General features: G+C 53.1%; 2 protein-coding genes and 3 gene segments (V, D, J or C); all 5 read left to right on the plus strand.

Annotated features, from left to right (window-relative positions):
* The window catches only part of LOC119877599 (immunoglobulin lambda-1 light chain-like), a 153,915-nt gene extending 139,694 nt beyond the window's left edge, over window positions 1-14,221 (plus strand). Inside the window, exons 3-4 of the mRNA XM_038575771.1 lie at window positions 12,316-12,353; window positions 13,763-14,221. Of these exons, the coding sequence (XP_038431699.1) occupies window positions 12,316-12,353; window positions 13,763-14,082 (358 nt within the window). The 3' untranslated portion in view covers window positions 14,083-14,221. The remainder of the gene's footprint in view (window positions 1-12,315; window positions 12,354-13,762) is intronic.
* The window catches only part of LOC119869150 (immunoglobulin lambda-1 light chain-like), a 1,083,218-nt gene that overhangs the window by 1,045,618 nt on the left and 10,996 nt on the right, over window positions 1-26,604 (plus strand). The gene's annotated exons all lie outside the window — the stretch shown is intronic.
* On the plus strand, window positions 16,224-18,246 carry LOC119866080. The segment is given in 2 exon segments: window positions 16,224-16,378; window positions 17,788-18,246. Coding segments are annotated over 2 exon segments (381 nt in total).
* Window positions 20,249-22,271, plus strand: LOC119877604. The segment is given in 2 exon segments: window positions 20,249-20,403; window positions 21,813-22,271. Coding segments are annotated over 2 exon segments (381 nt in total).
* On the plus strand, window positions 24,274-26,296 carry LOC608238. The segment is given in 2 exon segments: window positions 24,274-24,428; window positions 25,838-26,296. Coding segments are annotated over 2 exon segments (381 nt in total).

Genomic DNA, 26,604 nt, shown 5'->3' on the forward strand with positions numbered 1-26,604 from the left:
TACTCTTGACAGCCCTGGCAGGGAATACTCCAGAATAGGAAATACCATAAGGAGAACTGGATTGTAGATCATCATCTCCAAAATCTCTGTGCTTTTTGTATTCCTGTGGACCACATGTCCTGCCAGGCATACTTCCCCTCACTGACCTTAGGGACTCATGGTTTCTTGGTTAATTGATGACCTTCTCTCTGCACCTGGGTTCTCAAGGCTGAAACTAGCCCCCCATTAAAAAAATCCCACCCTCTGTTCCTTAAGACTGCCATTCAGTGACATGGTTTCCATGGTTTCCTACCCCTGTCAACCTACCTCCTTAGCCTACACGAAAACGGAACTGCGCCCCTCACAAGGAATGTCCCTGTCACACTGATTACAGAACCTCTGCCTTGACACTGGTCTCTCACAATCCCACTCCCAATGGTGAAAATCTTCCCAGTGTCTCTTTCTTCGCACTAATATTCGTGTTCTCTGGGAGAAAGACAACAACTAGGTGCCTTGGCCGCCTCAAAGGCCAAGCAAACCCATGAGCCCACACCTTGTGCTACGGTGACATAACTGGAACATCTACATTAAAAATCAAGGGTCAGTATCTGGGATAGGGCTGCTGACATGTTTCTCCACTGTTCATCCACTTAGTAGCCTAGCGTGGGATCTGAGCTATAACACCAATTCACACACAGTTACAAATGACTACAAGCCTACATGGGCACACATGGTGACTACAAATCACGGTTAGAATTCCAACCACCCGAATGGTGGGCTACTCTCAGAAATGATCGGGAAAAGCTAGAGGATGGGACTCTCAGAATCCCACGGTGGCACATGAACAAATATCCAGTCACGACAGTCCCCGTAGAGCCAGCCAGTATCAAAGAGGTGGCCAGGGAGATTCCGATCCATGATGGAGTGAGACCGGAGACATGATGAACTCCTGACTGTGAAACTGACCACTAAATAACAAGTAGATCAGGGAGGACTGCAGGAGTGCTGACAGGGCATGGCACTGCCTCAAGAAAAAAGGATGCCAAGGCTGTCTGTCCCATATGTGTGAGCTCTGCAGGTGATGTCCCAAAACCAGGATTCAGATGAGAACCTGAACGTCCGTGTGGTCACAATGTGAAGACCCAGTGTAGGACTTGACTATGTGTCCAATGTGGTACCGTGACCCATTGCTACTGGCCCTTCCAGGTTGGGGACATGTGTTTTTTTTATTTTTTTAATTTATTTTTTATTGGTGTTCAATTTACTAACATACAGAATAACCCCCAGTGCCCGTCACCCATTCACTCCCACCCCCCGCCCTCCTCCCCTTCTACCACCCCTAGTTCGTTTCCCAGAGTTAGCAGTCTTTACGTTCTGTCTCCCTTTCTGATATTTCCCACACATTTCTTCTCCCTTCCCTTATATTCCCTTTCACTATTATTTATATTCCCCAAATGAATGAGAACATATAATGTTTGTCCTTCTCCGACTGACTTACTTCACTCAGCATAATACCCTCCAGTTCCATCCACGTTGAAGCAAATGGTGGGTATTTGTCATTTCTAATAGCTGAGTAATATTCCATTGTATACATAAACCACATCTTCTTTATCCATTCATCTTTCGTTGGACACCGAGGCTCCTTCCACAGTTTGGCTATTGTGGACATTGCTGCTATAAACATCGGGGTGCAGGTGTCCCGGCGTTTCATTGCATTTGTATCTTTGGGGTAAATCCCCAACAGTGCAATTGCTGGGTCGTAGGGCAGGTCTATTTATAACTCTTTGAGGAACCTCCACACAGTTTTCCAGAGTGGCTGCACCAGTTCACATTCCCACCAACAGTGTAAGAGGGTTCCCTTTTCTCCACATCCTCTCCAACATTTGTTGTTTCCTGCCTTGTTAATTTGCCCCATTCTCACTGGTGTGAGGTGGTATCTCATTGTGGTTTTGATTTGTATTTCCCTGATGGCAAGTGATGCGGAGCATTTTATCATGTGCATGTTGGCCATGTCTATGTCTTCCTCTGTGAGATTTCTGTTCATGTCTTTTGCCCATTTCATGATTGGATTGTTTGTTTCTTTGGTGTTGAGTTTAATAAGTTCTTTATAGATCTTGGATACTAGCCCTTTATCTGATATGTCATTTGCAAATATCTTCTCCCATTTTGTAGGTGTTCATTTAGTTTTGTTGACTGTATCCTTTGCTGTGCAAAAGCTTCTTATCTTGATGAAGTCCCAATAGTTCATTTTTGCTTTTGTTTCTTTTGCCTTCGTGGATGTATCTTGCAAGAAGTTACTGTGGCCGAGTTCCAAAAGGGTGTTGCCTGTGTTCTCCTCTAGGATTTTGATGGAATCTTGTCTCACATTTAGAGCTTTCATCCATTTTGAGTTTATCTTTGTGTATGGTGCAAGAGAGTGGTCTAGTTTCATTCTTCTGCATGTGGATGTCCAATTTTCCCAGCACCATTTATTGAAGAGACTGTCTTTCTTCCAGTGGATAGTCTTTCCTCCTTTATCGAATATTAGTTGCCCATAAAGTTCAGGGTCCACTTCTGGGTTCTCTATTCTGTTCCACTGATCTATGTGTCTGTGTTTGTGCCAGTACCACACTGTCTTGATGACCACAGCTTTGTAGTACAACCTGAAATCTGGCATTGTGATGCCCCCATATATGGTTTTCTTTTTTAAAATTCCCCTGGCTATTCGGGGTCTTTTCTGATTCCACACAAATCTTAAAATAATTTGTTCTAACTCTCTGAAGGAAGTCCATGGTATTTTGATAGGGATTGCATTAAACGTGTATATTGCCCTGGGTAACATTGACATTTTCACAATATTAATTCTGCCAATCCATGAGCATAGAATATTTTTCCATCTCTTTGTGTCTTCCTCAATTTCTTTCAGAAGTGTTCTATAGTTTTGAGGGTATAGATCCTTTACATCTTTGGTTAGGTTTATTCCTAGGTATCTTATGCTTTTGGGTGCAATTGTAAATGGGATTAACTCCTTAATTTCTCGGGGACGTGTTAATCTCAATCAGTGCACGGGGCATCAGATGCCACAATTGAGCTCTGGGTGAATGTTCTGGATGCAATGACTCCCCTCCCCCCACATGAACCTTTCAGGATCGTTTTTCAGCCTTTTGTCTAAGGTCAGGTGTAGAACCGCTCAGGACCATCCCCCTGACATTCAGCCCACACTCACCTATAGTGCGACCTCATTCGCCAGGCTCCGGATGTGAAATAAACACTCACCATCCACTATACTTTCCAGACTAATAGGCAAGACAGGGATTCTGGAGCTCGAGACCCTAGAGTGAAAAAAAAAGGGCTGAGGGAAACATGATTCTCTTTCCAAATGCTTTCCATTCTCTAAAAACTCCAAACATCCTTCTGTGCTTGGATATGGTGGCATCCAGAACACACCCCACGAGTCAAAAGTCTACAAAGGGGCCGCCATTCCAACATCTTCGAGTGAAACAAGCCTGATCACCCCTTCCACAATGACATTCTGACACACACCAAGAGACACACAGCTCGACGCTAAAGATGTATTTTGTAGGAAATTGATGCCATACCCAGACGTCCCCTGCAACTTCTCCCTGGGACTCAGGATGGAAGGAACATGAACCCTCCATGGAAATGAAATTCCTGGACCCCAGTGGCTATGCCCTCATCACCCAACCCCCCTTCAACCCGACCAGTACCCGTGACAAGGGGGCTGCCCTTTGGGCCTCCCGAGCAGCTGCAGGTGGGCCTGGGTCAGGGGTGGAGGGGCTGACAGAGGGTTTGTGCTCGAGGCTGTGTCACAGTGTATTGTGTTCGGCGGAGGCACCCATCTGACCGTCCTCGGTGAGTCTCCCCCTTTCTCTCCTCTTTCGCCTCCACACTACAATTTCTGGCAATGTTTGTCTCCTTTCAATCCTGATGCGGGCTGAGGCTGAAGATCTGTGGGTCTGTTCTTTTGGTCGCCTTGCTCTGCCCCTCATTCGTCCACTGCTCCCACCATGTCAGAGGTCCATTCGGTGCCTCGGGGAAGCAGCCCCTGATCTACACTCAGGCTTCCCTGGGGGTCGAGCTCTCTCCCCATGAGGGAAACTTCTCCCCTGGACTTGGGCATCTGTGACTCCCCACTCTGGGCCTTTGACTTCAAGAATCTGAGGGAAATGATGGTGAAGTATAGGAAGAGGGATACTCGAGCTGTAAGCAGGGCCATGGGATTATGGAAGGATTCTGGGGCCTGCCAAGGCGCTTGCTCTCTCTCTGCGTGTGGTGGGGATCCTAGCCAGAGGCTGGGTGAAGCTCAGGGAGGAGACACTAGGCATGGGGACTTAGAGACAAGGAAGGCGAAGTACAGCTCAGGGTCAAGAATAAGGTGAGGACTTCAGATAAGGGAGCCCAGTGCGGTAGGACCATCCACCGCCTAGGGGGAGAGAACACACACCAAGAATAGACCGTCACGCACACAAGGCATCCTCGAGACACTCAGGTAGCAGGGGTCCATCCCTACACAGCTCTCCGAGGCTTAAAAGCCAATGAGCAGAAATTTGGATCAGGGGGGCAATTGGAACGCAGAACAGAGACATTGCCCACACAGCACTCAGAAATCCAAGGACAAACAGATGCACCAGGATAACTTCATGGATCAGAGGACAACCTCAGATCAAACACAATCCCAGCTGCATAATGAAAATTCATTCATGCAAATCCCTTTGGTCTCTGCACTTCCTGGAATCCAGGACCAGGAACTCATTGCACTTACAACCTCAGGGGCTCTAGTGCGGGGATAGATAGGGAGGCAGGGAAGGCTGCTGTGAAGGTGTGAGACAGTCTGGGGACAGGAAACCTACTGTTCACATGGTAAGAACAGAGCCCTGTCACGGAGAGAGGCAAGCTCTAGGAAATCACGGGTAAGTGACACGGGTGTAGTCACATGGAGACCAATGGTCAAGGACACTCAGGTTCAGAAGGGAAACAGGATCTCAGGGCTCCTGTACCCCACCAGTACCGGGAGCACACTGGGTGGACACGAAGTATACGTGACGTGCAGACAGCCTAAGGACATGGAAGGGACCAGAAACTAGAGAATCTGGCACTCACATTCTCACCTCAGAAGGTGGGGGAGCTAACTACCAATGGCTGCCCTGAACGCGGGGAACGAGGTCCACAGGAGGCCTGAGCCGCGGACATGACACAGCTGAAGCCCCACACCAGGACTCAGGTAGGTGCTGACACAACAACCATCTGCATTTGACCCACTGGCCTTCCATCCCCACAGGTCAGCCCAAGGCCTCCCCTTCGGTCACACTCTTCCCGCCCTCCTCTGAGGAGCTTGGCGCCAACAAGGCCACCCTGGTGTGCCTCATCAGCGACTTCTACCCCAGCGGCGTGACAGTGGCCTGGAAGGCAGACGGCAGCCCCATCACCCAGGGTGTGGAGACCACCAAGCCCTCCAAGCAGAGCAACAACAAGTACGCGGCCAGCAGCTACCTGAGCCTGACGCCTGACAAGTGGAAATCTCACAGCAGCTTCAGCTGCCTGGTCACGCACGAGGGGAGCACCGTGGAGAAGAAGGTGGCCCCCGCAGAGTGCTCTTAGGTTCCTGATGTCCCCCGCCCACCAAAGGGGGCTCAGAGCCTCAGGACCTCCAGGAGGATCTTGCCTCCCATCTGGGTCATCCCAGCCTTTCCCCTTAAACCCAGGCAACATTCAATAAAGTGTTCTTTCTTCAATCAGAAATCATGTTCTCTTTTCCTTGAGCTTATCACTTTGTGTCCTCAACTCAACCATTTTTTGGGAGGAACGTCAGTCCTGGACTTTGAGGGAAGGACTACACAGAAGGGGTCCTCATGGGATGCGAGGTTTACTCTTGACAGCCCTGGCAGGGAATACTCCAGAATAGGAAATACCATAAGGAGAACTGGATCGTAGATCATCATCCCCAAAATCTCTGTGCTTTTTGTATTCCTGTGGACCACATGCCCTGCCAGGCATACTTGCCCTCACTGACCCTAGGGACTCATGGTTTCTTGGTTAATTGATGACCTTCTCTCTGCACCTGGGTTCTCAAGGCTGAAACTAGCCCCTCATTTAAAAAATCCCACCCTCTGTTCCTTAAGACTGCCATTCAGTGACATGGTTTCCATGGTTTCCTACCCCTGTCAACCTACCTCCTTAGCCTACACGAAAACGGAACTGCGCCCCTCACAAGGAATGTCCCTGTCACACTGATTACAGGACCTCTGCCTTGACACTGGTCTCTCACAATCCCACTCCCAATGGTGAAACCTCATCCCAGTGTCTCTTTCTTCGCACTAATATTCGTGTTCTCTGGGAGAAAGACAACAACTAGGTGCCTTGGCCGCCTCAAAGGCCAAGCAAACCCATGAGCCCACACCTTGTGCTACGGTGACATAACTGGAACATCTACATTAAAAATCAAGGGTCAGTATCTGGGATAGGGCTGCTGACATGTTTCTCCACTGTTCATCCACTTAGTAGCCTAGTGTGGGATCTGAGCTATAACACCAATTCACACACAGTTACAAATGACTACAAGCCTACATGGGCACACATGGTGACTACCAATCACGGTTAGAATTTCAACCACCTGAATGGTGGGCTACTCTCAGAAATGATCGGGAAAAGCTGGAGGATGGGACTCTCAGAATCCCACGGTGGCACATGAACAAATACCTAGTCACGACAGTCCCCGTAGAGCCAGCCAGTCTCAAAGAGGTGGCCAGGAAGATTCCGATCCATGATGAAGTGAGACCGGAGACATGATGAACTCCTGACTGTGAAACTGACCACTAAATAACAGGTAGAGGGATCCCTGGGTGGCGCAGCTGTTTGGCGCCTGCCTTTGGCCCAGGGCGGGATCCTGGAGACCCGGGATCGAATCCCACATCGGGCTCCCGGTGCATGGAGCCTGCTTCTCCCTCTGCCTGTGTTTCTGTGCCTCTCTCTCTCTCTCTGTGGCTATCATAAAGAAATAAAAAAAAATTTTAAATAAATAAATAAATAAATAAATAAATAAATAACAGGTAGATCACGGAGACTGCAGGAGTGCTGACAGGGCATGGAACTGCCTCAAGAAAAAAGGATGCCAAGGCTGTCTGTCCCATATGTGTGAGCTCTGCAGGTGATGTCCCAAAACCAGGATGCGGATGAGGACCTGAGTGTCTGCGAGTTTACAATGTGAAGACCCAGTGTCGAGCTGACTATGTGTCTAATACTGTGGGGCCACCCAATACTAGTGATCCTTCCAGTTTTGGGGACAAGTGTGAATCTCACTCAGTTCAAGGGGCTATCAGATACGACATTTGAGTTCTGTGTGAATGTTCTGGAAGCAATGATGCCCCTCCACCCACATGAACCTCTCAGATTCGCATCTCAGCCCTGTCGCTAAGATCAGGTGTATAACCGGGATCCCTGGGTGGCGCAGGGGTTTGGCGCCTGCCTTTGGCCTAGGGCGCGATCCTGGAGACCCGGGATCGAATCCCACGTCGGGCTCCCGGTGCATGGAGCCTGCTTCTCCCTCTGCCTGTGTCTCTGCCTCTCTCTCTTTCTCTCTGTGACTATCATAAATAAATAAACATTTAAAAAAATTAAAAAAAAAAAGATCAGGTGTATAACCCCTCAGGACCATCCAGCAGACATTCAGCCCACACACCCCTACAGCGAGACACCTCATTCACCAGGCTCAGGATGAGAAATAAACACTCACCATCCACTATACTTTCCAGACTAAAAGGCAAGACAGGGATTCTGGAGCTCGGGACACTAGAGTGAAATGAAAGGTCTGATGGAAACATGATTCTCTTTCCAAACGCTTTCCATTCTCGACAAAACACCACACATCCTTCTGTGCTTGGATATGGTGGCATCCAGAACACACCCCACCAGTTGAAAGTCTTCAAAGGGCCCGGGCTCCCATTCCAACATCTCCAGGGGAAACAAGCCTGATCACCCCTTCCACAATGACATCCTGACACACACAAGAGACACACAACTTGAACCTAAAGATGCATTTTGCTAGGAAATTGATGCCATACCCAGACCCTCTCCCTGGGCCTCAGGATGGAAGGAACATGAACCCTCCATGGAAATGAAATTCCTGGTCCCCAGTGGCTACGCCCTCATCACCCTGCCCCCATTCAGCCCGACCAGCACCCGTGACAAGGAGGCTGCCCCTTGGGCCTCCCAAGCAGCTGCACGTGGGCCTGGGTCAGGGGTGGAGGGGCTGACAGAGGGTTTGTGCTCGAGGCTGTGTCATAGTGTGGTGTGTTCGGCGGAGGCACCCACCTGACCGTCCTCGGTGAGTCTCCCCCTTTCTCTCCTCTTTCGCCTCCACACTACAATTTCTGGCAATGTTTGTCTCCTTTCAATCCTGATGAGGGCTGAGGCTGAAGGTCTGTGGGTCTGTTCTTTTGGTCGCCTTGCTCTGCCCCTCATTCCTCCACTGCTCCCACCATGTCAGAGGTCCATTCGGTGCCTCGGGGAAGCAGCCCCTGATCTACACTCAGGCTTCCCTGGGGGTCGAGCTCTCTCCCCATGAGGGAAACTTCTCCCCTGGACTTGAGCATGTGTAACTCCCCACTCTGGGTCTTTGACTTCAAGAATCTGAGGGAAAAAAAATCTGAGGGAAATCATGGTGAAGGATAGGAAGAGGGATACTTAAGCTGTAAGCAGGGCCATGGGATTATGGAAGGATTCTGGGGCCTGCCTAGGCGCTTGCTCTCTCTCTGCGTGTGGCGGGGATCCCAGCCAGCGGGCTGAGTGAAGCTCAGGGAGGAGACACTAGGCATGGGGACTTAGAGACAAGGAAGGCGAAGTACAGCTCAGGGTCAAGAATAAGGTGAGGACTTCAGATAAGGGAGCCCAATGCGGTAGGACCATCCACCGCCTAGGGGGAGAGAACACACACCAAGAATGGACCGTCACGCACCCAAGGCGGCCTCGCGACACTCAGGTAGCAGGGGTCCATCCCTACACAGCTCTCCGAGGCTTAAAAGCCAATGAGCAGAAATTTGGGCCAGGGGGGATAATAGGAACGCAGAACAGGGACATTGCCTACACAGCACTCAGAAATCCAAGGACAGACAGATGCACTAGGATAACTTCATGGGTCAGGGGACACCTTCAGATCAAACACAATCCCAGCTGCATAATGAAAATTCATTCATACAAATCCATTCAGTCTCCTGCACCTCCTGGAATCCAGGCACTCATTGCACTTACAACCTCAGGGGCTCTAGTGGGGGATAGGTAGGGAGGCAGGGAAGGCTGCTGTGAAGGTGTGAGACAGTCTGGGGACAGGAAACCTACTGTTCACATGGTAAGAACAGAGTCCTGTCACGGAGAGAGGCAAGCTCTAGGAAATCACGGGTAAGTGACACGGGTGTAGTCACATGGATACCAATGGTCAAGGACACTCAGGTTCAGAAGGGAAACAGGATCTCAGGGCCCCTGTACCCCACCAGTACCGGGAGCACACTGGGTGGACACGAAGGATACGTGACATGCAGACAGCCTAAGGACATGGAAGGGACCAGAAACTAGAGAATCTGGCACTCACATTCTTACCTCAGAAGGTGAGGGAGCTAACTACCAATGGCTGCCCTGAACGCGGGGAACGAGGTCCACAGGAGGCCCGAGCCGCGGACATGACACAGCTGAAGCCCCACACCAGGACTCAGGTAGGTGCTGACACAACAACCATCTGCATTTGACCCACTGGCCTTCCATCCCCACAGGTCAGCCCAAGGCCTCCCCCTCGGTCACACTCTTCCCGCCCTCCTCTGAGGAGCTCGGCGCCAACAAGGCCACCCTGGTGTGCCTCATCAGCGACTTCTACCCCAGCGGTGTGACGGTGGCCTGGAAGGCAGACGGCAGCCCCGTCACCCAGGGCGTGGAGACCACCAAGCCCTCCAAGCAGAGCAACAACAAGTACGCGGCCAGCAGCTACCTGAGCCTGACGCCTGACAAGTGGAAATCTCACAGCAGCTTCAGCTGCCTGGTCACGCACGAGGGGAGCACCGTGGAGAAGAAGGTGGCCCCCGCAGAGTGCTCTTAGGTTCCCGACGGCCCCGCCCACCGAAGGGGGCCCGGAGCCTCAGGACCTCCAGGAGGATCTTGCCTCCCATCTGGGTCATCCCGCTCTTCTCCCCGCACCCAGGCAGCACTCAATAAAGTGTTCTTTGTTCAATCAGAAATCGCGCTGTCTGCTCATTGGGATTAACCCTTTGTGTCTGATCTCAACTATCTTTAAGCGTGAATATCATTCCTTTGACTGTGTACAAAGGCGCCAGCAGAAGGCATTCTCATGTTTTTGTGGGGGATTAATTGGCCAAGAATTGCAGGAGAATTTTCCCGAACAGTATACACCAATAGCAAAACAAGATTAAAGACTCTCCTCCACAATAGGTCGGTGCATTCTTTTCTTTGTGTGGACCATGTGCCCGGCCAGTCATAGCTGCCTTCATTGACCTTAGGTCCCCATAGCTTCTGGAATATGTGCTGATCTCCTCCCTGGACCTGGGCTTTCAACAGCTGGAAGTAGCCCTCCTCTTAAGATGTCTATTGAGGTCCCCTCTCAGTAACATTTTTCCCTGGATTCCTACTCCATGTGGACCTTCCCCATCTTCACAGCCTAGAACATCCTCGCTTTTTTAGGGGACCCTCCTTGCCAGATTCCCTAGGGACACTGTTTGTGCCCCCTCCCACAGACTGTCCCTGTCACACTCACTACAAGACCCTCTGCCTGGACCCTGGTAACTCACACTCACATTCCCACTGGTGGCACCCCCTCCCAGTGTCTCTTGCTTCCCACTAGTATTGATGTTCCAATGGGAGATCGATACCACCTATGTTTTCTAGGACCCCTCAGATCAGGCCAACCCACGGTCCACCCCTTGTGCTGGCTTGACCTGCCTGGGCCTCTGTGTTAGAAATCCAGGATCAGATTCAGGGAAGGAGCTGCTGACAAGTCTCTCAACCGACTCATCTGCCTAGGAACCTAGTGTGAGATCTGAGCTGTAAGGCACATACATACACACACAGGTACAAAGGAATACAAACAATATGCACACACATGATGATCACAAACACACTGGTCCATTTCCAAACACTGCTAAGGTAGGCATCCCTCAGGAAGGTTCAGGAAGACCTGGAGGATGGGTCTACACAGAGTCCCAGCGTGGGACATGAGCAAAGAAAACCCAGTCACTGCAGTCCCCACAGAGCCATCCAGTGACAAATAGGGAGGCCAGGGAGATTCTGGTCCAGGATGGAGTGAGACAGGAGACATGATGAGCTCCTGGGAGTGAGTCTGGACAGGAAGTAGCAGACAGATCAGGGAGGACAGCAGGACTACTGACTGGCGGGCCACTGTGTCACAGAAAGGATACCAGGCCTGTATGTACCTTGTGTGAGCTCATCAGGTGACATCCCCAGGCCATGATGCAGGCAGAGACCTGGGTGTCATAACACCCTCACAGCATGAAGGTCACTTGTAAGAGTACAGTATGTGTCCTGCCTGGTGGGGCCACCGTGTGCAAATGATGCTTTCTGTACATGAGGGATGTGGGATTCTGAGTGTCTGTCAGACTCTCACACTTGGACTCAGGGCAAAACTTCTGGAAGCAGTGACCGCCCCTCCACCCACCTGGGGCCTGGCGGGTCTATCCAGCTGACAAGAGCCCACATACCTACACTCCTCCAGGTGACACCTGCCCTCCTCCAACTCATTACGGAGACTAAACACTCACCATCTACTATACCTTCCACAAGATCCTGCCAAAGGAAGGGTGCTGGAGCTTAGGGCCTGTGGAGAGATCTATCTGCTTGGGAGAAACAGGATTCTCCTCCCATCCAGTTCCCATTCCTGACCCCAAACCCCGTCAGACTCCTGTGCTGTAGATGTGGTGGCATTCAGGACACTCCCCACCAGTCCCAAGCCTGCAAAGGGGTCCCAGCTCCATCATATCCCTGTGTGAAACAGGCCTGCTCACCCCTTCCACAATGACATACTGACACACACTGAGGAGACACACAGCTCCTCCCTAACGATGGACTTAGCTGGGAATATCGATGACATACCCAGACATCCTCTGCAACCCCTCCCCAGGACTGAGGATGGATGGAATCTGAACCTTCCATGGAAATGAAATTCCTGGTCTCCAGGGGCAACCTCCTCACCACACACCCCCATCTGCCCAACCAGCACCCGTGACAAGGAGGCTGCCCTTTGGGCCTCCCGAGCAGCTGCAGGTGGGCCTGGGTCAGGGGTGGAGGGGCTGACAGAGGGTTTATGTTCGAGGCTGTGTCACAGTGTGCTGTGTTCGGCGGAGGCACCCACCTGACCGTCCTCGGTGAGTCTACCCCTTTCTCGCCTCCTTGGCTCCCACTCTACAATTTCAGGTGATGCTTCTCTCCTTTCCAACTTGATGAAGCCTGAGGCTAAAGGTCTGTGGGGTCTATGCCTTTCGTCCGCTTCGTCTGCCCCTCGTGCTTCCACTGCTCCCACCTTGTCGGATGTTGTATTGGAGCTGCAGGGGACCAGCCCCAAAATCCTTCCTGATGTACATACAGTCAGGTCTCACTGTGTGTCCAGCCCTCTACCTACAGGACCTTCTTCTCTGGACTAGGGGGTGGTCGGTTCCCCAGTCAGGATCTATTAGAATCATGAATGTGAGGGGAAATGAGGGGAGATGGATAAGGAAGAGGGATGCTCAGACTGCCAGCAGGGCTATAAGGTGATGGAAGGATTGTGGGGGCCGCTCAGGTGCTGGCCTCTGTCTCTGGTGGAGGGGGCTCCCGGGCAGAGGGCTGCATGGGCACAGTGAGGAGAGCCTTGATATGGGGACTCGGAGACAAGGAGGGGGACGCAGGACAAGGGGTAAAGGATAAAGCAAGGACTTGAGAGAATGGAGCCCAGGGTGATGGGACCATCCACCATGTAGGGATACTTAGACACCAAGAATAGGACCGGTCTAGGAAACTCTGGCAGCAGAGGTCCGTCCCCTCAAAGCCCACTCCATCTGGAGAGCCCCTGAGAAGATACTGGACCCGAGGTCCCTGATAGGGACAGGTGACAGAGATAGTACTGCTAGGTACCCGGAAATGCTAGGAGAGATAGACCCCCAGGTTTTCACAGAAAAGGGAGACCCTCAGGACAGACACAGCCCCATCCTCAGAACTGGAAATTCACTTGACACGAAAAACTTCCCCTACTGGACTCCCTGAGTTCAAGAACCAGGGTTCACAGCCCATCCCATTCAGCAACCCTAGAAGGTGGGTATCTAGGGAGGTGGGCAAGGCTGCTGTGAAGGCATGAGGTGGCCTGGAGGCAGGAAACAGACTCCTCACATGGGTAACAGAGCCCTGCAACCCAGAGATGCCAGCTCTAGGAAATCCTGGGTAAGTGACCTGGGGGATGTCACCTGAGACCTGTGTCCAAGCACACCCAGATTCAGAAAGAAAGCAGGGTCTCGGGGTCATTGATATCTAGTCCTGGGGGTAGACTGAGTAGATTAGAAGGATATATGATGTGGAGAGACCCTGAGGCCATGCAGAGGCCCAGAAACTAGAGAATCTGTCACTCAGATTCTCTCCAGCAGAAGGTGGGTGAGCCTACCGATGGTTGGCCTGACCTCTAGGAGCAAGGGCCGCCTGCGGCCCAAGACATGGACAGGACACAGCTGTACCCCCACACCAGCACTCAGGTAGGTGCTGACACAACAAACATCTGCCTTGACCCACCGGCCTTCCGTCCCCACAGGTCAGCCCAAGGCCTCCCCCTCGGTCACACTCTTCCCGCCCTCCTCTGAGGAGCTCGGCGCCAACAAGGCCACCCTGGTGTGCCTCATCAGCGACTTCTACCCCAGCGGCGTGACGGTGGCCTGGAAGGCAGACGGCAGCCCCGTCACCCAGGGCGTGGAGACCACCAAGCCCTCCAAGCAGAGCAACAACAAGTACGCGGCCAGCAGCTACCTGAGCCTGACGCCTGACAAGTGGAAATCTCACAGCAGCTTCAGCTGCCTGGTCACGCACGAGGGGAGCACCGTGGAGAAGAAGGTGGCCCCCGCAGAGTGCTCTTAGGTTCCCGACGGCCCCGCCCACCGAAGGGGGCCCGGAGCCTCAGGACCTCCAGGAGGATCTTGCCTCCCATCTGGGTCATCCCGCTCTTCTCCCCGCACCCAGGCAGCACTCAATAAAGTGTTCTTTGTTCAATCAGAAATCGCGCTGTCTGCTCATTGGGATTAACCCTTTGTGTCTGATCTCAACTATCTTTAAGCGTGAATATCATTCCTTTGACTGTGTACAAAGGCGCCAGCAGAAGGCATTCTCATGTTTTTGTGGGGGATTAATTGGCCAAGAATTGCAGGAGAATTTTCCCGAACAGTATACACCAATAGCGAAACAAGATTAAAGACTCTCCTCCACAATAGGTCGGTGCATTCTTTTTTCTTTGTGTGGACCATGTGCCCGGCCAGTCATAGCTGCCTTCATTGACCTTAGGTCCCCATAGCTTCTGGAATATGTGCTGATCTCCTCCCTGGACCTGGGCTTTCAACAGCTGGAAGTAGCCCTCCTCTTAAGATGTCTATTGAGGTCCCCTCTCAGTAACATTTTTCCCTGGATTCCTACTCCATGTGGACCTTCCCCATCTTCACAGCCTAGAACATCCTCGCTTTTTAGGGGACCCTCCTTGCCAGATTCCCTAGGGACACTGTTTGTGCCCCCTCCCACAGACTGTCCCTGTCACACTCACTACAAGACCCTCTGCCTGGACCCTGGTAACTCACACTCACATTCCCACTGGTGGCACCCCCTCCCAGTGTCTCTTGCTTCCCACTAGTATTGATGTTCCATGGGAGATCGATACCACCTATGTTTTCTAGGACCCCTCAGATCAGGCCAACCCACGGTCCACCCCTTGTGCTGGCTTGACCTGCCTGGGCCTCTGTGTTAGAAATCCAGGATCAGATTCAGGGAAGGAGCTGCTGACAAGTCTCTCAACTGACTCATCTGCCTAGGAACCTAGTGTGAGATCTGAGCTGTAAGGCACATACATACACACACAGGTACAAAGGAATACAAACAATATGCACACACATGATGATCACAAACACACTGGTCCATTTCCAAACACTGCTAAGGTAGGCATCCCTCAGGAAGGTTCAGGAAGACCTGGAGGATGGGTCTACACAGAGTCCCAGCGTGGGACATGAGCAAAGAAAACCCAGTCACTGCAGTCCCCATAGAGCCATCCAGTGACAAATAGGGAGGCCAGGGAGATTCTGGTCCAGGATGGAGTGAGACAGGAGACATGATGAGCTCCTGGGAGTGAGTCTGGACAGGAAGTAGCAGACAGATCAGGGAGGACAGCAGGACTACTGACTGGCGGGCCACTGTGTCACAGAAAGGATACCAGGCCTGTATGTACCTTGTGTGAGCTCATCAGGTGACATCCCCAGGCCATGATGCAGGCAGAGACCTGGGTGTCATAACACCCTCACAGCATGAAGGTCACTTGTAAGAGTACAGTATGTGTCCTGCCTGGTGGGGCCACCGTGTGCAAATGATGCTTTCTGTACATGAGGGATGTGGGATTCTGAGTGTCTGTCAGACTCTCACACTTGGACTCAGGGCAAAACTTCTGGAAGCAGTGACCGCCCCTCCACCCACCTGGGGCCTGGCGGGTCTATCCAGCTGACAAGAGCCCACATACCTACACTCCTCCAGGTGACACCTGCCCTCCTCCAACTCATTATGGAGACTAAACACTCACCATCTACTATACCTTCCACAAGATCCTGCCAAAGGAAGGGTGCTGGAGCTTAGGGCCTGTGGAGAGATCTATCTGCTTGGGAGAAACAGGATTCTCCTCCCATCCAGTTCCCATTCCTGACCCCAAACCCCGTCAGACTCCTGTGCTGTAGATGTGGTGGCATTCAGGACACTCCCCACCAGTCCCAAGCCTGCAAAGGGGTCCCAGCTCCATCATATCCCTGTGTGAAACAGGCCTGCTCACCCCTTCCACAATGACATACTGACACACACTGAGGAGACACACAGCTCCTCCCTAACGATGGACTTAGCTGGGAATATCGATGACATACCCAGACATCCTCTGCAACCCCTCCCCAGGACTGAGGATGGATGGAATCTGAACCTTCCATGGAAATGAAATTCCTGGTCTCCAGGGGCAACCTCCTCACCACACACCCCCATCTGCCCAACCAGCACCCGTGACAAGGAGGCTGCCCTTTGGGCCTCCCGAGCAGCTGCAGGTGGGCCTGGGTCAGGGGTGGAGGGGCTGACAGAGGGTTTATGTTCGAGGCTGTGTCACAGTGTGCTGTGTTCGGCGGAGGCACCCACCTGACCGTCCTCGGTGAGTCTACCCCTTTCTCGCCTCCTTGGCTCCCACTCTACAATTTCAGGTGATGCTTCTCTCCTTTCCAACTTGATGAAGCCTGAGGCTAAAGGTCTGTGGGGTCTATGCCTTTCGTCCGCTTCGTCTGCCCCTCGTGCTTCCACTGCTCCCACCTTGTCGGATGTTGTATTGGAGCTGCAGGGGACCAGCCCCAAAATCCTTCCTGATGTACATACAGTCAGGTCTCACTGTGTGTCCAGCCCTCTACCTACAGGACCTTCTTCTCTGGACTAGGGGGTGGTCGGTTCCCCAGTCAGGATCTATTAGAATCATGAATGTGAGGGGAAATGAGGGGAGATGGATAAGGAAGAGGGATGCTCAGACTGCCAGCAGGGCTATAAGGTGATGGAAGGATTGTGGGGGCCGCTCAGGTGCTGGCCTCTGTCTCTGGTGGAGGGGGCTCCCGGGCAGAGGGCTGCATGGGCACAGTGAGGAGAGCCTTGATATGGGGACTCGGAGACAAGGAGGGGGACGCAGGACAAGGGGTAAAGGATAAAGCAAGGACTTGAGAGAATGGAGCCCAGGGTGATGGGACCATCCACCATGTAGGGATACTTAGACACCAAGAATAGGACCGGTCTAGGAAACTCTGGCAGCAGAGGTCCGTCCCCTCAAAGCCCACTCCATCTGGAGAGCCCCTGAGAAGATACTGGACCCGAGGTCCCTGATAGGGACAGGTGACAGAGATAGTACTGCTAGGTACCCGGAAATGCTAGGAGAGATAGACCCCCAGGTTTTCACAGAAAAGGGAGACCCTCAGGACAGACACAGCCCCATCCTCAGAACTGGAAATTCACTTGACACGAAAAACTTCCCCTACTGGACTCCCTGAGTTCAAGAACCAGGGTTCACAGCCCATCCCATTCAGCAACCCTAGAAGGTGGGTATCTAGGGAGGTGGGCAAGGCTGCTGTGAAGGCATGAGGTGGCCTGGAGGCAGGAAACAGACTCCTCACATGGGTAACAGAGCCCTGCAACCCAGAGATGCCAGCTCTAGGAAATCCTGGGTAAGTGACCTGGGGGATGTCACCTGAGACCTGTGTCCAAGCACACCCAGATTCAGAAAGAAAGCAGGGTCTCGGGGTCATTGATATCTAGTCCTGGGGGTAGACTGAGTAGATTAGAAGGATATATGATGTGGAGAGACCCTGAGGCCATGCAGAGGCCCAGAAACTAGAGAATCTGTCACTCAGATTCTCTCCAGCAGAAGGTGGGTGAGCCTACCGATGGTTGGCCTGACCTCTAGGAGCAAGGGCCGCCTGCGGCCCAAGACATGGACAGGACACAGCTGTACCCCCACACCAGCACTCAGGTAGGTGCTGACACAACAAACATCTGCCTTGACCCACCGGCCTTCCGTCCCCACAGGTCAGCCCAAGGCCTCCCCCTCGGTCACACTCTTCCCGCCCTCCTCTGAGGAGCTCGGCGCCAACAAGGCCACCCTGGTGTGCCTCATCAGCGACTTCTACCCCAGCGGCGTGACGGTGGCCTGGAAGGCAGACGGCAGCCCCGTCACCCAGGGCGTGGAGACCACCAAGCCCTCCAAGCAGAGCAACAACAAGTACGCGGCCAGCAGCTACCTGAGCCTGACGCCTGACAAGTGGAAATCTCACAGCAGCTTCAGCTGCCTGGTCACGCACGAGGGGAGCACCGTGGAGAAGAAGGTGGCCCCCGCAGAGTGCTCTTAGGTTCCCGACGGCCCCGCCCACCGAAGGGGGCCCGGAGCCTCAGGACCTCCAGGAGGATCTTGCCTCCCATCTGGGTCATCCCGCTCTTCTCCCCGCACCCAGGCAGCACTCAATAAAGTGTTCTTTGTTCAATCAGAAATCGCGCTGTCTGCTCATTGGGATTAACCCTTTGTGTCTGATCTCAACTATCTTTAAGCGTGAATATCATTCCTTTGACTGTGTACAAAGGCGCCAGCAGAAGGCATTCTCATGTTTTTGTGGGGGATTAATTGGCCAAGAATTGCAGGAGAATTTTCCCGAACAGTATACACCAATAGCGAAACAAGATTAAAGACTCTCCTCCACAATAGGTCGGTGCATTCTTTTTTCTTTGTGTGGACCATGTGCCCGGCCAGTCATAGCTGCCTTCATTGACCTTAGGTCCCCATAGCTTCTGGAATATGTGCTGATCTCCTCCCTGGACCTGGGCTTTCAACAGCTGGAAGTAGCCCTCCTCTTAAGATGTCTATTGAGGTCCCCTCTCAGTAACATTTTTCCCTGGATTCCTACTCCATGTGGACCTTCCCCATCTTCACAGCCTAGAACATCCTCGCTTTTTAGGGGACCCTCCTTGCCAGATTCCCTAGGGACACTGTTTGTGCCCCCTCCCACAGACTGTCCCTGTCACACTCACTACAAGACCCTCTGCCTGGACCCTGGTAACTCACACTCACATTCCCACTGGTGGCACCCCCTCCCAGTGTCTCTTGCTTCCCACTAGTATTGATGTTCCATGGGAGATCGATACCACCTATGTTTTCTAGGACCCCTCAGATCAGGCCAACCCACGGTCCACCCCTTGTGCTGGCTTGACCTGCCTGGGCCTCTGTGTTAGAAATCCAGGATCAGATTCAGGGAAGGAGCTGCTGACAAGTCTCTCAACCGACTCATCTGCCTAGGAACCTAGTGTGAGATCTGAGCTGTAAGGCACATACATACACACACAGGTACAAAGGAATACAAACAATATGCACACACATGATGATCACAAACACACTGGTCCATTTCCAAACACTGCTAAGGTAGGCATCCCTCAGGAAGGTTCAGGAAGACCTGGAGGATGGGTCTACACAGAGTCCCAGCGTGGGACATGAGCAAAGAAAACCCAGTCACTGCAGTCCCCATAGAGCCATCCAGTGACAAATAGGGAGGCCAGGGAGATTCTGGTCCAGGATGGAGTGAGACAGGAGACATGATGAGCTCCTGGGAGTGAGTCTGGACAGGAAGTAGCAGACAGATCAGGGAGGACAGCAGGACTACTGACTGGCGGGCCACTGTGTCACAGAAAGGATACCAGGCCTGTATGTACCTTGTGTGAGCTCATCAGGTGACATCCCCAGGCCATGATGCAGGCAGAGACCTGGGTGTCATAACACCCTCACAGCATGAAGGTCACTTGTAAGAGTACAGTATGTGTCCTGCCTGGTGGGGCCACCGTGTGCAAATGATGCTTTCTGTACATGAGGGATGTGGGATTCTGAGTGTCTGTCAGACTCTCACACTTGGACTCAGGGCAAAACTTCTGGAAGCAGTGACCGCCCCTCCACCCACCTGGGGCCTGGCGGGTCTATCCAGCTGACAAGAGCCCACATACCTACACTCCTCCAGGTGACACCTGCCCTCCTCCAACTCATTATGGAGACTAAACACTCACCATCTACTATACCTTCCACAAGATCCTGCCAAAGGAAGGGTGCTGGAGCTTAGGGCCTGTGGAGAGATCTATCTGCTTGGGAGAAACAGGATTCTCCTCCCATCCAGTTCCCATTCCTGACCCCAAACCCCGTCAGACTCCTGTGCTGTAGATGTGGTGGCATTCAGGACACTCCCCACCAGTCCCAAGCCTGCAAAGGGGTCCCAGCTCCATCATATCCCTGTGTGAAACAGGCCTGCTCACCCCTTCCACAATGACATACTGACACACACTGAGGAGACACACAGCTCCTCCCTAACGATGGACTTAGCTGGGAATATCGATGACATACCCAGACATCCTCTGCAACCCCTCCCCAGGACTGAGGATGGATGGAATCTGAACCTTCCATGGAAATGAAATTCCTGGTCTCCAGGGGCAACCTCCTCACCACACACCCCCATCTGCCCAACCAGCACCCGTGACAAGGAGGCTGCCCTTTGGGCCTCCCGAGCAGCTGCAGGTGGGCCTGGGTCAGGGGTGGAGGGGCTGACAGAGGGTTTATGTTCGAGGCTGTGTCACAGTGTGCTGTGTTCGGCGGAGGCACCCACCTGACCGTCCTCGGTGAGTCTACCCCTTTCTCGCCTCCTTGGCTCCCACTCTACAATTTCAGGTGATGCTTCTCTCCTTTCCAACTTGATGAAGCCTGAGGCTAAAGGTCTGTGGGGTCTATGCCTTTCGTCCGCTTCGTCTGCCCCTCGTGCTTCCACTGCTCCCACCTTGTCGGATGTTGTATTGGAGCTGCAGGGGACCAGCCCCAAAATCCTTCCTGATGTACATACAGTCAGGTCTCACTGTGTGTCCAGCCCTCTACCTACAGGACCTTCTTCTCTGGACTAGGGGGTGGTCGGTTCCCCAGTCAGGATCTATTAGAATCATGAATGTGAGGGGAAATGAGGGGAGATGGATAAGGAAGAGGGATGCTCAGACTGCCAGCAGGGCTATAAGGTGATGGAAGGATTGTGGGGGCCGCTCAGGTGCTGGCCTCTGTCTCTGGTGGAGGGGGCTCCCGGGCAGAGGGCTGCATGGGCACAGTGAGGAGAGCCTTGATATGGGGACTCGGAGACAAGGAGGGGGACGCAGGACAAGGGGTAAAGGATAAAGCAAGGACTTGAGAGAATGGAGCCCAGGGTGATGGGACCATCCACCATGTAGGGATACTTAGACACCAAGAATAGGACCGGTCTAGGAAACTCTGGCAGCAGAGGTCCGTCCCCTCAAAGCCCACTCCATCTGGAGAGCCCCTGAGAAGATACTGGACCCGAGGTCCCTGATAGGGACAGGTGACAGAGATAGTACTGCTAGGTACCCGGAAATGCTAGGAGAGATAGACCCCCAGGTTTTCACAGAAAAGGGAGACCCTCAGGACAGACACAGCCCCATCCTCAGAACTGGAAATTCACTTGACACGAAAAACTTCCCCTACTGGACTCCCTGAGTTCAAGAACCAGGGTTCACAGCCCATCCCATTCAGCAACCCTAGAAGGTGGGTATCTAGGGAGGTGGGCAAGGCTGCTGTGAAGGCATGAGGTGGCCTGGAGGCAGGAAACAGACTCCTCACATGGGTAACAGAGCCCTGCAACCCAGAGATGCCAGCTCTAGGAAATCCTGGGTAAGTGACCTGGGGGATGTCACCTGAGACCTGTGTCCAAGCACACACAGATTCAGAAAGAAAGCAGGGTCTCGGGGTCATTGATATCTAGTCCTGGGGGTAGACTGAGTAGATTAGAAGGATATATGATGTGGAGAGACCCTGAGGCCATGCAGAGGCCCAGAAACTAGAGAATCTGTCACTCAGATTCTCTCCAGCAGAAGGTGGGTGAGCCTACCGATGGTTGGCCTGACCTCTAGGAGCAAGGGCCGCCTGCGGCCCAAGACATGGACAGGACACAGCTGTACCCCCACACCAGCACTCAGGTAGGTGCTGACACAACAAACATCTGCCTTGACCCACCGGCCTTCCGTCCCCACAGGTCAGCCCAAGGCCTCCCCCTCGGTCACACTCTTCCCGCCCTCCTCTGAGGAGCTCGGCGCCAACAAGGCCACCCTGGTGTGCCTCATCAGCGACTTCTACCCCAGCGGCGTGACGGTGGCCTGGAAGGCAGACGGCAGCCCCGTCACCCAGGGCGTGGAGACCACCAAGCCCTCCAAGCAGAGCAACAACAAGTACGCGGCCAGCAGCTACCTGAGCCTGACGCCTGACAAGTGGAAATCTCACAGCAGCTTCAGCTGCCTGGTCACGCACGAGGGGAGCACCGTGGAGAAGAAGGTGGCCCCCGCAGAGTGCTCTTAGGTTCCCGACGGCCCCGCCCACCGAAGGGGGCCCGGAGCCTCAGGACCTCCAGGAGGATCTTGCCTCCCATCTGGGTCATCCCGCTCTTCTCCCCGCACCCAGGCAGCACTCAATAAAGTGTTCTTTGTTCAATCAGAAATCGCGCTGTCTGCTCATTGGGATTAACCCTTTGTGTCTGATCTCAACTATCTTTAAGCGTGAATATCATTCCTTTGACTGTGTACAAAGGCGCCAGCAGAAGGCATTCTCATGTTTTTGTGGGGGATTAATTGGCCAAGAATTGCAGGAGAATTTTCCCGAACAGTATACACCAATAGCGAAACAAGATTAAAGACTCTCCTCCACAATAGGTCGGTGCATTCTTTTTTCTTTGTGTGGACCATGTGCCCGGCCAGTCATAGCTGCCTTCATTGACCTTAGGTCCCCATAGCTTCTGGAATATGTGCTGATCTCCTCCCTGGACCTGGGCTTTCAACAGCTGGAAGTAGCCCTCCTCTTAAGATGTCTATTGAGGTCCCCTCTCAGTAACATTTTTCCCTGGATTCCTACTCCATGTGGACCTTCCCCATCTTCACAGCCTAGAACATCCTCGCTTTTTAGGGGACCCTCCTTGCCAGATTCCCTAGGGACACTGTTTGTGCCCCCTCCCACAGACTGTCCCTGTCACACTCACTACAAGACCCTCTGCCTGGACCCTGGTAACTCACACTCACATTCCCACTGGTGGCACCCCCTCCCAGTGTCTCTTGCTTCCCACTAGTATTGATGTTCCATGGGAGATCGATACCACCTATGTTTTCTAGGACCCCTCAGATCAGGCCAACCCACGGTCCACCCCTTGTGCTGGCTTGACCTGCCTGGGCCTCTGTGTTAGAAATCCAGGATCAGATTCAGGGAAGGAGCTGCTGACAAGTCTCTCAACTGACTCATCTGCCTAGGAACCTAGTGTGAGATCTGAGCTGTAAGGCACATACATACACACACAGGTACAAAGGAATACAAACAATATGCACACACATGATGATCACAAACACACTGGTCCATTTCCAAACACTGCTAAGGTAGGCATCCCTCAGGAAGGTTCAGGAAGACCTGGAGGATGGGTCTACACAGAGTCCCAGCGTGGGACATGAGCAAAGAAAACCCAGTCACTGCAGTCCCCATAGAGCCATCCAGTGACAAATAGGGAGGCCAGGGAGATTCTGGTCCAGGATGGAGTGAGACAGGAGACATGATGAGCTCCTGGGAGTGAGTCTGGACAGGAAGTAGCAGACAGATCAGGGAGGACAGCAGGACTACTGACTGGCGGGCCACTGTGTCACAGAAAGGATACCAGGCCTGTATGTACCTTGTGTGAGCTCATCAGGTGACATCCCCAGGCCATGATGCAGGCAGAGACCTGGGTGTCATAACACCCTCACAGCATGAAGGTCACTTGTAAGAGTACAGTATGTGTCCTGCCTGGTGGGGCCACCGTGTGCAAATGATGCTTTCTGTACATGAGGGATGTGGGATTCTGAGTGTCTGTCAGACTCTCACACTTGGACTCAGGGCAAAACTTCTGGAAGCAGTGACCACCCCTCCACCCACCTGGGGCCTGGCGGGTCTATCCAGCTGACAAGAGCCCACATACCTACACTCCTCCAGGTGACACCTGCCCTCCTCCAACTCATTATGGAGACTAAACACTCACCATCTACTATACCTTCCACAAGATCCTGCCAAAGGAAGGGTGCTGGAGCTTAGGGCCTGTGGAGAGATCTATCTGCTTGGGAGAAACAGGATTCTCCTCCCATCCAGTTCCCATTCCTGACCCCAAACCCCGTCAGACTCCTGTGCTGTAGATGTGGTGGCATTCAGGACACTCCCCACCAGTCCCAAGCCTGCAAAGGGGTCCCAGCTCCATCATATCCCTGTGTGAAACAGGCCTGCTCACCCCTTCCACAATGACATACTGACACACACTGAGGAGACACACAGCTCCTCCCTAACGATGGACTTAGCTGGGAATATCGATGACATACCCAGACATCCTCTGCAACCCCTCCCCAGGACTGAGGATGGATGGAATCTGAACCTTCCATGGAAATGAAATTCCTGGTCTCCAGGGGCAACCTCCTCACCACACACCCCCATCTGCCCAACCAGCACCCGTGACAAGGAGGCTGCCCTTTGGGCCTCCCGAGCAGCTGCAGGTGGGCCTGGGTCAGGGGTGGAGGGGCTGACAGAGGGTTTATGTTCGAGGCTGTGTCACAGTGTGCTGTGTTCGGCGGAGGCACCCACCTGACCGTCCTCGGTGAGTCTACCCCTTTCTCGCCTCCTTGGCTCCCACTCTACAATTTCAGGTGATGCTTCTCTCCTTTCCAACTTGATGAAGCCTGAGGCTAAAGGTCTGTGGGGTCTATGCCTTTCGTCCGCTTCGTCTGCCCCTCGTGCTTCCACTGCTCCCACCTTGTCGGATGTTGTATTGGAGCTGCAGGGGACCAGCCCCAAAATCCTTCCTGATGTACATACAGTCAGGTCTCACTGTGTGTCCAGCCCTCTACCTACAGGACCTTCTTCTCTGGACTAGGGGGTGGTCGGTTCCCCAGTCAGGATCTATTAGAATCATGAATGTGAGGGGAAATGAGGGGAGATGGATAAGGAAGAGGGATGCTCAGACTGCCAGCAGGGCTATAAGGTGATGGAAGGATTGTGGGGGCCGCTCAGGTGCTGGCCTCTGTCTCTGGTGGAGGGGGCTCCCGGGCAGAGGGCTGCATGGGCACAGTGAGGAGAGCCTTGATATGGGGACTCGGAGACAAGGAGGGGGACGCAGGACAAGGGGTAAAGGATAAAGCAAGGACTTGAGAGAATGGAGCCCAGGGTGATGGGACCATCCACCATGTAGGGATACTTAGACACCAAGAATAGGACCGGTCTAGGAAACTCTGGCAGCAGAGGTCCGTCCCCTCAAAGCCCACTCCATCTGGAGAGCCCCTGAGAAGATACTGGACCCGAGGTCCCTGATAGGGACAGGTGACAGAGATAGTACTGCTAGGTACCCGGAAATGCTAGGAGAGATAGACCCCCAGGTTTTCACAGAAAAGGGAGACCCTCAGGACAGACACAGCCCCATCCTCAGAACTGGAAATTCACTTGACACGAAAAACTTCCCCTACTGGACTCCCTGAGTTCAAGAACCAGGGTTCACAGCCCATCCCATTCAGCAACCCTAGAAGGTGGGTATCTAGGGAGGTGGGCAAGGCTGCTGTGAAGGCATGAGGTGGCCTGGAGGCAGGAAACAGACTCCTCACATGGGTAACAGAGCCCTGCAACCCAGAGATGCCAGCTCTAGGAAATCCTGGGTAAGTGACCTGGGGGATGTCACCTGAGACCTGTGTCCAAGCACACCCAGATTCAGAAAGAAAGCAGGGTCTCGGGGTCATTGATATCTAGTCCTGGGGGTAGACTGAGTAGATTAGAAGGATATATGATGTGGAGAGACCCTGAGGCCATGCAGAGGCCCAGAAACTAGAGAATCTGTCACTCAGATTCTCTCCAGCAGAAGGTGGGTGAGCCTACCGATGGTTGGCCTGACCTCTAGGAGCAAGGGCCGCCTGCGGCCCAAGACATGGACAGGACACAGCTGTACCCCCACACCAGCACTCAGGTAGGTGCTGACACAACAAACATCTGCCTTGACCCACCGGCCTTCCGTCCCCACAGGTCAGCCCAAGGCCTCCCCCTCGGTCACACTCTTCCCGCCCTCCTCTGAGGAGCTCGGCGCCAACAAGGCCACCCTGGTGTGCCTCATCAGCGACTTCTACCCCAGCGGCGTGACGGTGGCCTGGAAGGCAGACGGCAGCCCCGTCACCCAGGGCGTGGAGACCACCAAGCCCTCCAAGCAGAGCAACAACAAGTACGCGGCCAGCAGCTACCTGAGCCTGACGCCTGACAAGTGGAAATCTCACAGCAGCTTCAGCTGCCTGGTCACGCACGAGGGGAGCACCGTGGAGAAGAAGGTGGCCCCCGCAGAGTGCTCTTAGGTTCCCGACGGCCCCGCCCACCGAAGGGGGCCCGGAGCCTCAGGACCTCCAGGAGGATCTTGCCTCCCATCTGGGTCATCCCGCTCTTCTCCCCGCACCCAGGCAGCACTCAATAAAGTGTTCTTTGTTCAATCAGAAATCGCGCTGTCTGCTCATTGGGATTAACCCTTTGTGTCTGATCTCAACTATCTTTAAGCGTGAATATCATTCCTTTGACTGTGTACAAAGGCGCCAGCAGAAGGCATTCTCATGTTTTTGTGGGGGATTAATTGGCCAAGAATTGCAGGAGAATTTTCCCGAACAGTATACACCAATAGCGAAACAAGATTAAAGACTCTCCTCCACAATAGGTCGGTGCATTCTTTTTTCTTTGTGTGGACCATGTGCCCGGCCAGTCATAGCTGCCTTCATTGACCTTAGGTCCCCATAGCTTCTGGAATATGTGCT

The sequence above is a fragment of the Canis lupus genome, chromosome 26 (assembly GCF_011100685.1).
Source record: "Canis lupus familiaris isolate Mischka breed German Shepherd chromosome 26, alternate assembly UU_Cfam_GSD_1.0, whole genome shotgun sequence".
In the NCBI taxonomy this organism is placed as follows: domain Eukaryota; kingdom Metazoa; phylum Chordata; class Mammalia; order Carnivora; family Canidae; genus Canis; species Canis lupus.